Here is a 17762-nt window from a genome sequence, read left to right on the forward strand (position 1 = left end):
AGAAGATGATGTTCATAAAATGAATGATCAACTCTTCCAGGGAGACCAGCCTCCAGAACGTACAGAGGGACCTGTGGTTCCAGCAGGGACGAATTAATACTCTGTGAGGATGAGGATGTACATAACACTGAAGAGGGTGAGGAATCTGTGGATGAGGAGGATGAGGCCGACTTCTTGCCTCCGTAGAGCCAGTTTGTGCAGGGACAGATTAATTGCCAGCTTGTTTTGTGGGGGCCCAAACGAACCAATCATTTCAGCCACAGTTGTGTGGCAGACCCTGGCGCTGAAATGATTGGTTTGTTAAAGTGTGCATGTCCTGTTTATACAACATAAGGGTTGGTGGGAGGGCCCAAGGACAATTCCATCTTGCACCTCTTTTTTTTCTTTGCATTATGTACAGTTTGGGGCCTAGTTTTTCAATGCCATCCTGTCTGCCACTGCAGTTTCACGCCTAGATGGGTCACGTGTTTGTGCCGCCCACTCGTGTCGCTTAGCATAGTCATCCAGCTACCTCGGTGCAACCTTTTGGACATAAAAACACTATTGTGAGGTGTGAGGTATTCAGAATAGACTGGAAATGAGTGGAAATTAAGGTTATTGAGGTTAATAATAGCATAGGAGCAGAAAAACCTACAAATTCTGTGATTTTAGCTGTTTTTATGCTTTTTTTCAAAAAAATACAGATCCAAAACACAAAACCCAGAACCCAAAACACGGAAGGGTGGTTTTGGCAAAACCAATCCAGATCCAAAACACGAAGAAAGATCCAGATCCAAAACCAAAACACGAAAAGTGGCCGGTGCACACCCCTAGTGTGTATATGTGTGTGTGTGTGTGTGTGTGTGTGTGTGTATATGTGTCTGTATATGTGTATGTATATATGTGTGTCTGGGCTGAGCGCAGGAAAGACATCCTGCTGCTGACATCCGGGTGATTCTCAATGGGAACTGCTTTCTCTATCAGGTTTTATCACCTCCAAATTGCAACTTTCTCTGGGCCTGACCCCGCACTACCAGCAAACGCCATCTGTACATGACTTCAACCATTGTAGGATAGAGGCTTCTGTACGTTATCACAGTTATTGTGTCTGAGAAGAATCTGCCGGGAGCCTATACATTGGCCATGTGCGGAGTAATGACTGTGATTACGCAGTAGGTAAGCTGGGTCTGGACTCGGCAGTAAAGTGATGGTGCAAACTATCACTATACATTTCACACCTTGGGCCGTATTCAAATAGCGGCGAAAATGGAGAAAAAAACTGGAGAAAAGTTTTCTCCATCCCGGACCAAGAGAAAAAAAATGAAAAATCACTATTTTTGGCTTAAAATGTGGGGCCGGGCCCTTATGATAAATTACCCCAAACTTTTTTCGTCAGTTGCATATTTAAAAAAAAAAACCATTGAAAATATAAAAAAACAATTATTTTTCCTGGAGATTACTGTCCCACGTAACCTGGGGGTATGATAAATTGGAAGCAAGTATATTTTCGTGTAGTAAAAACGTAATCTTAAAAACAGTTATATGATGCGACCACGTGCAATGTTTAAAACACTTGACGCGTCCATAACGTTCCCCGAAAAATCAGAACCAATACATTAAAACCATTTTCAACGGTTTTTTTTTTCGCCCAAAATTTGCGTGGTAGTTTTTCAACAAAGTACGCAACCTACATTTCATGTACAACTGCCTAATTATATAGGTGATTATATCCTGAGGGTCTAGTCGCTGCTTATTATTACATGTATTCCTCCATCCCCATCCCCATACATATCATATACATGTACCACTGCCTACTTATATAGGTGATTATATCCTGAGGGTCAAATCGCTGCTTATTATTACATGTATTCCTCCATCCCCATACATAACGTATACATGTTCCACTGCCTACTTATATAGGTGATTATATCCTGAGGGTCTAATCACTGCTTATTATTACATGTATTCCTCCATCTCCATCCCCATACATACCATATACATGTACCACTGTCTACTTATATAGGTGATTATATCCTGAGGGTCTAATCGCTGCTTATTATTACATGTATTCCTCCATCCCCATCCCCATACATACCATATACATGTACCACTGCCTACTTATATAGGTGATTATATCCTGAGAGTCTAATCACTGCTTATTATTACATGTATTCCTCCATCCCCATACATATCATATACATGTACCACTGCCTACTTATATAGGTGATTATATCCTGAGGGTCTAGTCGCTGCTTATTATTACATGTATTCCTCCATCCCCATCCCCATACATATCATATACATGTACCACTGTCTACTTATATAGGTGATTATATCCTGAGGGTCAAATCACTGCTTATTATTACATGTATTCCTCCATCCCCATCCCCATACATATCATATACATGTACCACTGCCTACTTATATAGGTGATTATATCCTGAGGGTCTAATCGCTGCTTATTATTACATGTATTCCTCCATCCCCATACATACCATATACATGTACCACTGCCTACTTATATAGGTGATTATATCCTGAGGGTCTAATCACTGCTTATTATTACATGTATTCCTCCATCCCCATCCCCATACATACCATAAACATGTACCACTGTCTACTTATATAGGTGATTATATCCTGAGGGTCTAATCACTGCTTATTATTACATGTATTCCTCCATCCCCATCCCCATACATATCATATACATGTACCACTGCCTACTTATATAGGTGATAATATCCTGAGGGTCTAATCGCTGCTTATTATTACATGTATTCCTCCATCCCCATACATATCATATACATGTACCACTGTCTACTTATATAGGTGGTTATATCCTGAGGGTCTAATCGCTACTTATTACATGTATTCCTCCATCCCCATACATATCATATACATGTACCACTGCCTACTTATATAGGTGATTATATCCTGAGGGTCTAATCGCTGCTTATTACATGTATTCCTCCATCTCCATCCCCATACATATCATATACATGTACCACTGCCTACTTATATAGGTGATTATATCCTGAGGGACTAATCGCTGCTTATTATTACATGTATTCCTCCATCCCCTTACATATCATATACATGTACCACTGCCTACTTATATAGGTGACTATATTCTGAGGGTCTAATCACTGCTTATTATTACATGTATTCCTCCATCCCCATCCCCATACATATCATATACATGTACCACTGCCTACTTATATAGGTGATTATATCCTGAGGGTCTAATCGCTGCTTATTATTACATGTATTCCTCCATCCCCATCCCCATACATACCATATACATGTACCACTGCCTACTTATATAGGTGATTATATCCTGAGGGTCTAATCACTGCTTATTATTACATGTATTCCTCCATCCCCATACATATCATATACATGTACCACTGTCTACTTATATAGGTGATTATATCCTGAGGGTCTAATCGCTACTTATTACATGTATTCCTCCATCTCCATCCCCATACATACCATATACATGTACCACTGCCTACTTATATAGGTGATTATATCCTGAGGGTCTAATCGCTGCTTATTATTACATGTATTCATCCACCCCCATCCCCATACATATCATATACATGTACCACTGCCTACTTATATAGGTGATTATATCCTGAGGGTCTAATCACTGCTTATTATTACATGTATTCCTCCATCCCCATACATATCATATACATGTACCACTGTCTACTTATATAGGTGATTATATCCTGAGGGTCTAATCGCTACTTATTACATGTATTCCTCCATCCCCATCCCCATACATATCATTTACATGTACCACTGTCTACTTATATAGGTGATTATATCCCGAGGGTCTAATCGCTGCTTATTATTACATGTATTCATCCACCCCCATCCCCATACATATCATATACATGTACCACTGCCTACTTATATAGGTGATTATATCCTGAGGGTCTAATCGCTGCTTATTATTACATGTATTCCTCCATCCCCATACATATCATATACATGTACCCAGGGCCGGATTAAGCCTTTGGGGGGCCCGGGGCACTTAAGACAGGGGGGCCCTCCCCCTCTTGTCAGCACCGTTCCCTGGCTGTGCCCATTGTGTGTGTGGGTCTACACCGCACACCCTGCACCCATTAAACTTACCTCTCTGGAGTCCTGCGTCGGCTAGCCCTGACAGAAATCACCAGGAAAATGTGCTGCAGCCATTTTCCTGGAGGTTTGCGCATGAGCAACAGAGAAGTCTCAGGAACATAGTGGGTACGCCATGTTCCTAGAGACCTGAGCATGCACAGTAGACTCTCGCACAACAAAGGGGCTACAGTGCTGTTGGAGAAGGGGGGGGGGCGCACAGAAGCTTTCCACAGCCCACTACTCTCTTAAACCGCCCATGGGTGTAGATACCTTTGTAAGGCCCATAGAAATATTTTGAAGGGGTTCCCTTTCAAGGTGCACACACTTTCCCTTTAACCAGTATAGTATAAAGGAAGCAGCAATTCCCTGTACCCACATCCACTTGTCACTGCTTCCATGTGACAAGATGCCTTACAGTGTTATGGGGCATAAACATTAGTACAAAAAAAGAAATACATTTTGTACAAAGGGATATGACATTTTACATTTCGTGGCAGTGTGTATGGGATATGGGCCCCCCTGCCACAGTGAGCTCTGCGTCTGCCTGCACTGCTGCAGACTGTAACATTCACTACTGTGTGGGGTGGGTGCTCACCTCTCCATAGTCCAGACTCCATACTAGTTTGCTTTACATTCTTATCAGCAGAGTGCAGCTGCTTTCAGGGTATACACTCCGGAAACCGACTGCCTTAATACCGACAGCCGGCTTCCCGACTGTCATATCCCGGCGAGGGTGAAATGCCGGGCGTCTATATCTAGACGCCTGTCATTTCCCAGACGCCGGGAGACAGGCGCCTGGCATCCCGATCGAAGGGATGCCGGGCGACGCGAGCGGACAGCCACGGGGGGGAGGGTTAGGTTTAGGGCACCCGTGGGGGACTTAGGGTTAGGCACCCCTGGGAGGGTTAGGGTTAGGCTAGGGGGAAGGAGGGTTAGGGTTAAGCACCCCCAGGGGGGACTTAGGGTTAGGCACCCCCCAGGGGGACTTAGGTTTAGGCAGCGGGGAAGGGGGGGTTAGGGTTAGGCACTTAGAGAGGGGATTAGGGTTAGGCACTTGGGGGGGAGGTTAGGGTTAGGCACCCCTAAGGAGGGTTAGGTTTAGGGGGTTAGGTTAGGTTAGTTTATACTTACCTTAGCGACGATCGGGATTTCCAGCGCTGTCGGGCTTCCACTGCCGGGAACTCTGCTTTTGTCGGCCAGGCGCTGCCGGGAATCGAACCGCCGGCCATGCAGCAGCCCGGATTCCATACCGATTCCGCTTTCAGATGTGTGTGTTCTCTCACTGTTCAGTCTCTAGTCCAGTCCGCCTGGTCCGTCTCTCTATAGTGACGCTTGTAGGAGGCGTGGTCCCTGCAAGCCAGACTGCTGCTACTGTACCTGTGACTGTGTAACTCTTTGTGCAGCATGGCTGTGTGCAGGGAGCAGGGTTGGCACTTTTTGAAAGCCTGCACCCTTTGCATCTACGATAGCCGGCCAGGCAGTAAGCAGAGAATGTTGTCTGGACGCTCTAGTGCCAGAGCTGGATCAGTGGGCTCTGGCTGGGGGGCCCCCTGAGAGAGGGGGGCCCGGGGGTACTCGCCCCCTGTGCCCCCCCCTTAATCCGGCTCTGCATGTACCACTGCCTACTTATATAGGTGATTATATCCTGAGGGTCTAATCACTGCTTATTATTACATGTATTCCTCCATCTCCATCCCCATACATACCATATACATGTACCACTGCCTACTTATATAGGTGATTATATCCTGAGGGTCTAATCGCTGCTTATCATTACATGTATTCCTCCATCCCCATCCCCATACATACCATATACATGTACCACTGTCTACTTATATAGGTGGTTATATCCTGAGGGTCTAATCGCTGCTTATTATTACATGTATTCCTCCATCCCCATACATATCATATACATGTACTACTGCCTACTTATATAGGTGATTATATCCTGAGGGTCTAATCACTGCTTATTATTACATGTATTCCTCCATCCCCATCCCCATACATATCATATATACATGTACCACTGCCTACTTATATAGGTGATTATATCCTGAGGGTCTAATCACTGCTTATTATTACATGTATTCCTCCATCCCCATCCCCATACATACCATATACATGTACCACTGCCTACTTATATAGGTGATTATATCCTGAGGGTCTAATCACTGCTTATTATTACATGTATTCCTCCATCTCCATCCCCATACATATCATATACATGTACCACTGCCTACTTATATAGGTGATTATATCCTGAGGGTCTAATCACTGCTTATTATTACATGTATTCCTCCATCCCCATCCCCATACATACCATATACATGTACCACTGCCTACTTATATAGGTGATTATATCCTGAGGGTCTAATCACTGCTTATTATTACATGTATTCCTCCATCCCCATACATATCATATACATGTACCACTGCCTACTTATATAGGTGGTTATATCCTGAGGGTCTAATCGCTGCTTATTATTACATGTATTCCTCCATCCCCATACATATCATATACATGTACCACTGCCTACTTATATAGGTGATTATATCCTGAGGGTCTAATCGCTGCTTATTATTACATGTATTCCTCCATCCCCATCCCCATACATACCATATACATGTACCACTGCCTACTTATATAGGTGATTATATCCTGAGGGTCTAATCACTGCTTATTATTACATGTATTCCTCCATCCCCATCCCCATACATACCATATACATGTACCACTGCCTACTTATATAGGTGATTATATCCTGAGGGTCTAATCACTGCTTATTATTACATGTATTCCTCCATCTCCATCCCCATACATACCATATACTTGTACCACTGCCTACTTATATAGGTTATTATATCCTGAGGGTCTAATCACTGCTTATTATTACATGTATTCTTCCATCTCCATCCCCATACATATCATATACATGTACCACTGCCTACTTATATAGGTGATTATATCCTGAGGGTCTTATAGCTGCTTATTACATGTATTCCTCCATCCCCATCCCCATACATATCATTTACATGTACCACTGTCTACTTATATAGGTGATTATATCCCGAGGGTCTAATAGCTGCTTATTACATGTATTCCTCCATCCCCATACATATCATATACATGTACCACTGCCTACTTATATAGGTGATTATATCCTGAGGGTCTAATCGCTGCTTATTATTACATGTATTCCTCCATCTCCATCCCCATACATATCATATACATGTACCACTGCCTACTTATATAGGTGATTATATCCTGAGGGTCTAATCGCTGCTTATTATTACATGTATTCCTCCATCCCCATCCCCATACATATCATATACATGTACCACTGCCTACTTATATAGGTGGTTATATCCTGAGGGTCTAATCACTGCTTATTATTACATGTATTCCTCCATCTCCATCACCATACATATCATATACATGTACCACTGCCTACTTATATAGGTGATTATATCCTGAGTCTAATCGCTGCTTATTATTACATGTATTCCTTCATCCCCATCCCCAAACATATCATATACATGTACCACTGTCTACTTATATAGGTGATTATATCCTGAGAGTCTAATCACTGCTTATTATTACATGTATTCCTCCATCCCCATACATATCATATACATGTACCACTGCCTACTTATATAGGTGATTATATCCTGAGAGTCTAATCACTGCTTATTATTACATGTATTCCTTCATCCCCATCCCCATACATTTCATATACATGTACCACTGCCTACTTATATAGGTGATTATATCCTGAGGGTCTAATCACTGCTTATTATTACATGTATTCCTCCATCCCCATCCCCATACATATCATATACATGTACCACTGCCTACTTATATAGGTGATTATATCCTGAGGGTCTAATCGCTGCTTATTATTACATGTATTCCTCCATCCCCATACATATCATATACATGTACCACTGCCTACTTATATAGGTGATTATATCCTGAGGGTCTAATCACTGCTTATTATTACATGTATTCCTCCATCCCCATACATATCATATACATGTACCACTGTCTACTTATATAGGTGATTATATCCTGAGGGTCTAATCACTGCTTATTATTACATGTATTCCTCCATCTCCATACATATCATATACATGTACTACTGCCTACTTATATAGGTGATTATATCCTGAGGGTCTAATCGCTGCTTATTATTACATGTATTCCTCCATCCCCATACATATCATATACATGTACTACTGCCTACTTATATAGGTGATTATATCCTGAGGGTCTAATCGCTGCTTATTATTACATGTATTCCTCCATCCCCATGCCCATACATATCATATACATGTACCACTGCCTACTTATATAGGTGATTATATCCTGAGGGTCTAATCACTGCTTATTATTACATGTATTCCTTCACCCCCATCCCCATACATATCACATACATGTACCACTGCCTTCTTATATAGGTGATTATATCCTAAAATACAATGTAAGTCTAGAACACTGCTCCGAGCAGCCTGCTCCTGATACACAGTAGTAAAATACAATGAAGTCTGGGATACGGACGTTGGCTGTAGTGAAGGCTTGTGCTCTGTGTGTGGTGTCTGTACCATGGATGAATGGATGTGGATTTATACTCTTGGTTTTCGTTTATTGGCAGTTTACATTGTTGACTTTATGTGAAGCTGAATTCATTCTCAGATTCTGGGAAAATAAATCCTGTATGTTAGTTATAATTGATAAATCCTTTTTTTCTTCATTAGGACCATATCAGCTGGTAACAACGTCCCCCCACACCCCCAAGCTCTTGCTCCCCAACCTCCGGGATCTGTAACACAAGTGGATGTGCGCAGCCGAGTGGCAGCCTGGTCAGCGTGGGAAGCGGAGTATGGAGACTGTAAGTGTGTGTACAGCAGCTTATTGCCTGACCCAGAATTGGTCTTATTTTATGCTTTTCATTCTCATGGCTGCTCTACGGAACCTAATAACTCCTGACACCGCAAAGAGAAACCCCACTAAGAGGCATTTAGTGTATCTCCTCCTACATCCCCGGGAGGTATATAGCGTAACTCCTCCTACATCCCCGGGAGGTATATAGCGTAACTCCTCCTACATCCCCGGGAGGTATATAGCGTAACTCCTCCTACATCCCCGGGAGGTATATAGCGTAACTCCTCCTACATCCCCGGGAGGTGTATAGCGTAACTCCTCCTACATCCCCGGGAGGTGTATAGCGTAACTCCTCCTACATCCCCGGGAGGTGTATAGCGTAACTCCTCCTACATCCCTGCAGGGAGGTGTATAGCGTAACTCCTCCTACATCCCTGCAGGGAGGTGTATAGTGTAACTCCTCCTACATCCCTGCAGGGAGGTGTATAGCGTAACTCCTCCTACATCCCTGCAGGGAGGTGTATAGCGTGTCTCCTCCTACATCCCTGCAGGGAGGTGTGTAGCGTGTCTCCTCCTACATCCCTGCAGGGAGGTGTGTAGCGTGTAACTCCTCCTACATCCCTGCAGGGAGGTGTGTAGCATGTAACTCCTCCTACATCCCTGCAGGGAGGTGTGTAGCGTGTAACTCCTCCTACATCCCTGCAGGGAGGTGTGTAGCGTGTAACTCCTCCTACATCCCTGCAGGGAGGTGTGTAGCGTGTAACTCCTCCTACATCCCTGCAGGGAGGTGTGTAGCGTGTAACTCCTCCTACATCCCTGCAGGGAGGTGTGTAGCGTGTAACTCCTCCTACATCCCTGCAGGGAGGTGTGTAGCGTGTAACTCCTCCTACATCCCTGCAGGGAGGTGTGTAGCGTGTAACTCCTCCTACATCCCTGCAGGGAGGTGTGTAGCGTGTAACTCCTCCTACATCCCTGCAGGGAGGTGTGTAGCGTGTAACTCCTCCTACATCCCTGCAGGGAGGTGTGTAGCGTGTAACTCCTCCTACATCCCTGCAGGGAGGTGTGTAGCGTGTCTCCTCCTACATCCCTGGAGGGAGGTGTGTAGCGTGTCTCCTCCTACATCCCTGCAGGGAGGTGTGTAGCGTGTCTCCTCCTACATCCCTGCAGGGAGGTGTGTAGCGTGTCTCCTCCTACATCCCTGCAGGGAGGTGTGTAGCGTGTCTCCTCCTACATCCCTGCAGGGAGGTGTGTAGCGTAACTCCTCCTACATCCCTGCAGGGAGGTGTATAGTGTAACTCCTTCTACATCCCTGCAGGGAGGTGTATAGTGTAACTCCTCCTACATCCAAATATGCCGAAATATTTCTACTTCAGTTTCCATAGGGTATCTTGGGGGTATAGGCGATGACGGCACCACAGAGTTAAGTTTTCAGCCTCCCAGGATACACTGGGTTCCCTCTCCTATACCACGCCCCCGAGCCAAGGCAATCAGTTTCGTAGGTGCCCGGCTCGGAGTCGGATCACCAGATGGAGAATGGGGCTGTAATGGCCCTTGAAGTTATTTTACAAGGCAGCTTTGGCTGTACAAGCTGAGCGGAACACCATTGACTGTCATAACAGACGTTTATGCTGTCGCTCCTTCACCCCGCCGGACCTGAACGCCGGTACTGATCCGGGGATGCTGGTGGGTCTCCGGGGTCCCAGCTAGCTGGGATCCAGGAGTACCCGGTCTGTGACCGGATTCAAGGGGATTTCAGGTAAGCGGCGGGTTCCCGCGGAGGGTGCCCGCCTATTCACATTCCATGTTGTCCTCAGGCAGGGGGCTCCCTGGGGACAGGATGCGCTTGGGGCCAAGTACTGATCCTGTGCCTTCCACTAGACCACCAGGGACAGCGGGCTGCAGCGGTGAGGATACGCTCCGGCGTCCCAGGGGTTAATAGCTTGTCAGGGGAGCGCTCCTTCCCTGTCTAACATCCGGCGCCTTCTCCGCTACACAGTTCCTCTCCATTGCAGTCTGGCTGCCTGTGTGAGCGCTCCTTCCCCGGACCCGCCTTCTCTCAGCTCCTCGGCAGCCATTTTTTGTAAAGTGTGCAAACATTGCTGGACGCTTGATACAGGTGGCATCGCGGTCCTGGTCCCCCTCATTCCTCTCCTCCGATTAGGTCAGCGTATGCAGCACTGTTTCCTACCAGTCTCTGTGTCTGTGTAGTTGATCATAGTGCTTGTAGTGCAGGTAATTTATTTCTGCATTGTGTGTGACTATATGCTAGCACTGTCTGACTGTACTTTCACTTCTGACTGTCAGCCATTTTACTATCCCTGTTCTTCCTCTGCTAAAGCCCTTGCGGTGCAGTGTTGAAGGGTATTCATTACCTCACAGTAAACTGGTTTGTTTGTGTGGGGATTCACATACTCTCAGACATGATGAGTGTAACGGAGTGTGAGTGAGAATATCCTCTTCAGCTAAAATGTACCACATGTAATGTACAGTTAGCGTAGGGAGATGTGAACGCTTAGGGTTATGTAGGGCATGTTTATATTATATCACGCCCGATTTCTGTCACTGCATCTGTGCAATAACTGCACTGGGCTTGTTTTGCTAAGGCACTTACAATCCTTGTGGGCCAGTTGGCTATGCCCCCTGCGTTTCCCCAGATGGAGTTATCGCAGCAGGCGGTGGTCTCATGACCCATGCAGGGGTTCCCCAGGCAGTTGATGGTACCCCATTGTCTCCTACTTTCGCCCCCCAGGTCTCGCATGAGCCCGTGGGTGAATTTATTGTCCAATACGGTACAGCACCTGACGGACGTTTTAGAAGGGGAGTCACCATTGCAGCCTTCAATGTCTCAGACGGATCAGTATGATGAGGATGACATGACAGCTGATGATGGTGAGATTTTTGACTTTTAAGACCAGGAGCCCCTTCGTGGTGGAGTCTAAGTCTAAAGTCTATATCCGCCCGTGGCCAAATCTAAACATGCCTTCTTTAAGGATGTTAAGGGAGATGCCACTGTATTTCCTCTATCTAGTCAGTTACTAGATCATTTAAAGAAGGCGTGGATAAATCCAAATGGGAAACACCTCCACACGTGGATTCTCATGTCACATGCCTAGTGAGGAGTGTAATCCTGCCCATGCCATCCATGTCCTCCTTGAAGGATGTTATGGATCGCAAGGTGGAAATATGCCCATAATCCATTTATTCCCTTGCTGGAGGGGCTTCCAGACCAGCTATGGCCGTGTACTGGGTGGCCAGAGCCATGGAGCGCTGGGCAGATAATCTGGAGGCATCTCTGGACACTGACTCTTCAGCTGAGCAGGTGGAGTTAGTGGGTAATCTCAGAGACTCAGCCATGTACTTTAATGAGGCAGCCTTAGATATACAGTAGGTTCACAGGTCTGCCATCGGTTACAGTCCCATCAGGGTCTGGGGCTTCGTCTTTTTGGCCTATAGGGCCCAGGGTAAGTCCAAAATACAGTCCTTCCGAGACATTCAGCGGCCAAGAAATCTGCCAAGCCAAAGAAGCAGGCTTGGAGTACAAGATGACCTTCTCCCAAGTCAGACAATAAGCCTTCAGCCTGACGGGATGAGCCTCCCCTTGGAGGACCTCAGAGTGGGAGGCCGACTTCTTCAGTTCACCCAGTGCTGGTGTCTGACCACCACGGACACTTGGGTAAGAGAAGTGGTCTCATTGTGGTATGCCCTCTCCTTCCCGCAAAGGCCTCCCAGACGGTTTTTCACCACAGGACTTCAGTCAGATCAAGACAAAGTCCTGGAATTCCGGAAAGTGTTGCACTCTATGCTACAGGCTGGAGTTATAGTGCCTGTTCCGTTGCCCCAGAGAGAAACGGGGTATTACGCCAATCTCTTTTTGGTACAGAAACCCAATGGGTGTTACTGGCCCATCCTCAACCTAAAGTCCCTCAACAAGTCCTTGAGGGTTACTCAGTTCAGGATGGAGACCCTGTGTTCCATCCTTTTCGCAATGGAGCCTGGGGATTTTATGGTGTCACTGGATATTCAGGCTGCTTACCTGCATAGCCCCATATTCTCAGCACACCAGTGTTTGCAGTGGTCGATCAACCTTTCCAGTTTCAGGCACTGCCCTTTGGGCTGGCCACAGCACCTTGAGTGTTTACCAAAGTCAGGGCAGTCATGGCAGCCCACCTGCGGATGCAGGGGGTCTGCTGGTTGCCTTATCTGGATGGCCCTCTGTGGTTGGCAGGGTCTCCAGAGTTACTTCAGTGCCATCTGCAACTGACAATATCTGTGTTGCAGAATCACGGCTGGCTGATAAACTGGAAGAAGTCTGGTTCCCTCACAGAGGATGCTCCATCTCGGAGCCCTGTTGGACTCCCAACATCAGAGGATCTTTGTGACCGAGGAAAAGATCTTTGCATTACAGGCAAAGGCACGCAGTTGCCTGCTGAGTCGCTGAAGTGTCTATTCACTCAGCAAGGAGGTTACTGGGATCCATGGTGTCGATGTTCAACATGGTGGAGTGTGCTCAGTTTCACTCCAGACCTCTGCAGAAATTGATCCTCTCCAGATGGATTGGGTTGCCCCATCGGATAAAGACACAGACAATAGTGCTTTCCCCGGAGGTACATCTGTCTCTGGCTTGGTGGCTGCAGATTGCTCACCTAAACATGGAGCGCCCCTTTTGGTTTGCGGACTGCGTCCTTCTGACAATGGACACCAGTCTCCAAGGCTGGGGAGCAGTGATGGGTCCACACTTGTCCAACGGAAGATGAACACCAGCAGAATCTACGCTTCCAATAAACATCTTGGAACTTCAGGCAGTATTCAAAGCTCTCCAGCAGGCAAGACATGTTCTCCACGGAAAACCCGTGCAGGTACAGTTGGACAATGCCACCATGGTGGCTTACATAAACCGTCAGGGAGGAACCTGAAGTCTGGTGGCCCTGACAGAGGTGTCTTGCATTCTGGCTTAGGTGGAAGACAATGTCCCTGCCATTTTGACAGTGTTCATACCAAGAGTCTCCCACTGGGAAGCAGACTTTCTCAGCCATCAAAACGTGCATTCAGGGGAATGGTCTCTTCACCAGGAGGTGTTTCCACTACTGCTGAACAAGTGGGGCCTTCCAGAGATAGACCTCCCGACACATCAACCAGCTGCCTGTGTACGGGTCAAGAACAAAAGACACGGAGGCTCTTCTGGTAGACGCTCTGGTGGACCTTCCAGTTTCCGTACCTCTTCCCTCCGTTCTTCCTTGAGTAATTCGCAAATTCAAGCAAGAAGGAGGCATGCTCCTGCTGATAGCTCCAGCGTGGCCCAGATGTCACTGGTACTCAGATCTTCGGAGTCTCTCCATAAACACTCCGATGCTGTTACCTCAACGTCAGGACCTGTTGTCTCAAGGTTCTTGCCATTACCCGGACATGGGTCGTCTGTCTTTGATGCCGTGGCTGTTCAGACTGCCCTCTTAAGGTCCAGGGGTTGTTCGAGCTCTAAGCATGGTGCTAACTACAGAGCTGGGAGTGGTGTCACCCTAGAGGCTATGACCCTCAGGTGTTTAGGTTATCCATGGTTTTGGCTGTCATACAGGCGGGCTTAGATCATTGTCTTCGCCTTGCTTCCCTGAAGGTGCAAGTTTCTGCCCTATCAGTGTGGTTTCAGCATAGGAATGCTACTCTTCCTGATGTCTGCACCTTTTATGCAAGGTGTGCTTCGCATTCAGCCTCCCTTTGTTCCACTAGTGGCTCCTTGGAATTTGGCTGTGGTCCTGAGGGTTCTCCATGGACCGCCATTTGCTTCGGCCAGAAGGGAGTCAAATTTGGGGGCTCTCTCATGTCGCCCTCCCTTTCTGATTTTTCATAGGGATAGGGTGGTGCTTCGCATTCGCCCTGGTTTCCTACCTAAGGTGGTATCTAGTTTCCACATTAATGAGGAAATTATAGTACCGGCCTTTAATTCCCCAGACCTCTTGGCTAGTGAGGCCTCCTTGGATGTGGTACGTGCTCTAAGGATTTATGTTGACCGTACCAATTCATTTTGGAAGTCAGACTTTTTGTTTGTCCTCTATGGTTTCCATAAGGAGGGTTTGCCTGCCACTAAGCTAACTTTTGCAGGATGGATTTGTATGGCGATTTCTGAGGCTTACATTCATGAAGGCCTTCCTGTGGGTCCTTTGTGGGCAGCTCGCCGTGGTGCCTCTGCTGTTCAGCTTTGCAAGGCAGCCACGTGGTCTTCTGTCCATACATTTATGAGGTATTATGCATTTGATGACTTCGCCTCTCAGGATGCTTCCTTCGGGCGGCGGATTCTCCTTCCAGCACAGGAGCATCCCCACCCTTAAAGGATACTGCTTTTGGACATCCCCAAGGTATCCTGTGGATACCCTATGGTATGGTAGAAAATGAGATGTGGTAAGAACTTACCCTTGTTATCTCTATTTGTGCGAAGTCCATAGGGTTCCACAGGACTCCCGCCCTGTCGCACCTGTACTGCAGATGGGCTTTAATCTGGTCACCGTTTTTTCCGTCTCCTTCTGGTGAGAATGTGATTCCGTGTGTTCCGGACTTTCTTCTCTCTCTTTATTCTCCTCCTCCGGCCTATGGCTTGTTACGTAATTGATTTGCCTTGGCTCAGGGGCGGGGTATAGGAGAGGGACCCCAGTGCATCCTGGGAGGCTGAAAAATTACCTTCAGGCTTTGTGTATATGAAACATAAATTAATTTAATGTATGTACACAAACTTTAAGGCACAAAATTATTACAAATATTGTATAAAATTACCTGCAGGCTGTGTGTATAAGGTGTATATAATACATAAATGCATTCTTTGTTTAGATTTGGGTTCCATTCCCAAGATATTTCAATGGTATGCAAATATTCCAAAATACGACATGTTCCGATATCCAAAATACCCCTGGTCCCAAGCATTTTGGATATGGGAGACTGAACTTATATAGCGTAACTCCTCCTACATACCTGGGAGATAAATAGCGTGACTCCTCCTACATCCCAATGAGGTATATAGCATAACTCCTCCTACTACCCAAGGAGGTATATAGCATAACTACTCCTACGTCCCAAGGAAGTATATAGCATAACTCCTCCTACATCCCAAGGAGGTATATAGCATAACTCCTCCTACATCCCAAGGAGGTATATAGCATAACTCCTCCTACATCCCAAGGAGGTATATAGCCTAACTCCTCCTACTACCCAAGGAGGTAATAGCATAACTACTCCTACGTCCCAAGGAAGAATATAGCATAACTACTCCTACGTCCCAAGGAAGAATATAGCATAACTCCAATTACATCCCAAGGAGGGAAATAGCATAACTCCAATTACATCCCAAGGAGGGAAATAGTGTGTCTCCTCCTACATCCCCGGGAGATATATAGTGTGTCTCCTCCTACATCCCTGGGAGGTATATAGCCTAACTCCTCCTACTACCCAAGGAGGTAATAGCATAACTACTCCTACGTCCCAAGGAAGAATATAGCATAACTACTCCTACGTCCCAAGGAAGAATATAGCATAACTCCAATTACATCCCAAGGAGGGAAATAGCATAACTCCAATTACATCCCAAGGAGGGAAATAGTGTGTCTCCTCCTACATCCCCGGGAGATATATAGTGTGTCTCCTCCTACATCCCTGGGAGGTATATAGCATAACTACTCCTACGTCCCAAGGAAGAATATAGCATAACTCCAATTACATCCCAAAGAGGTAAATAGCATAACTCCTCCTACATCCCCGGGAGATATATAGTGCGTCTCCTCCTACATCCCCAGGAGGTATATAGTGTCTCCTCCTACATCCCCAAGAGGTATATAGCGTAACTCCTCCTACATCCCCAGGAGGTATATTGCATAACTCCTCCTACATCCTCTGGGAGGTATATAGCGTAACTCCTCCTACATCCCCGGGAGATATATAGTGTGTCTCCTCCTACATCCCCAGGAGGTATATTTTGTAACTCCTCCTACATCCCTGGGAGATATATAGTGTGTCTCCTCCTACATCCCACGAGGTATATAGTGTGTCTCCTCCTCCATCCCCTGGAGATATATTGTGTAACTCTTCCTACATCCTCTTGGCGGTCTATAGCATAACTCCTCCATCTCCAGGAGATATATAGGAATGTTCTCATCACAATAGCATTCTGTCAGACTTTTACTGGATCTATTCACTCTGGGATCACAGATCGGTTTCTGTATTTCATATCATTAAGCTTCACAAAGGTTACAAGTAAATCCATTGGATTGTGTCAGGGTCCAAGGCTGCAGGATCCTGCTAGTTTCCTCCATGTACTCGGATTACCTCCCACACTCCAAAAAACAAGTTGGTAGGTTTATTTTTTGCCAACTAAAATGTATTGTAGTATATGTGTTTGTGTTAGAGGGATTGTGCACTGTAAGCCCCAATGGGACAGAGGGCCTCATTCAGAGGCGGTCGGAGGATGCAAGCGGTCGCTCAGAAACTGGGTGGCCACTTGCATCCTGACCGGCCGCCTCTGTTGCGGTCGTTAGGCTGTGGGTTAACACCCACAGCTCTAACGACCGCTCCGGTGATGGTCGCGATGGTCAGAGACCATTGTGACCATCGGGGCTTACGACGAGACCCTAGGGTAGGGTCTCCCTTGTCATAAGCCCCGGAGAGCTTCTGGCTCTGTCTGAGCCGGAAGCTCATCACTGACATCACTAGTGATGTCAGTGGGGCCGCCCCCAAACGGTGGGCGTTCCCACGGGAACACCTCCGTTTGGGCTGCCACCCCCCCCTGACCGCCTTC

General features: G+C 46.3%; 1 protein-coding gene across 3 annotated transcripts in view; it reads left to right on the forward strand.

Moving 5' to 3' along the window:
* The window catches only part of EPS8 (EGFR pathway substrate 8, signaling adaptor), a 247660-nt gene that overhangs the window by 86081 nt on the left and 143817 nt on the right, over nt 1-17762 (forward strand). For all 3 annotated transcript variants that reach the window (XM_088461541.1, XM_088461543.1, XM_088461542.1), the window contains one exon: nt 8866-8999. In XM_088461541.1, coding sequence (XP_088317667.1) covers nt 8866-8999 — 134 coding nt within the window. The remainder of the gene's footprint in view (nt 1-8865; nt 9000-17762) is intronic.

Source organism: Taudactylus pleione, unplaced genomic scaffold (genome assembly GCF_031769625.1).
Source record: "Taudactylus pleione unplaced genomic scaffold, aTauple2 ptg001061l, whole genome shotgun sequence".
Lineage (NCBI taxonomy): Eukaryota > Metazoa > Chordata > Amphibia > Anura > Myobatrachidae > Taudactylus > Taudactylus pleione.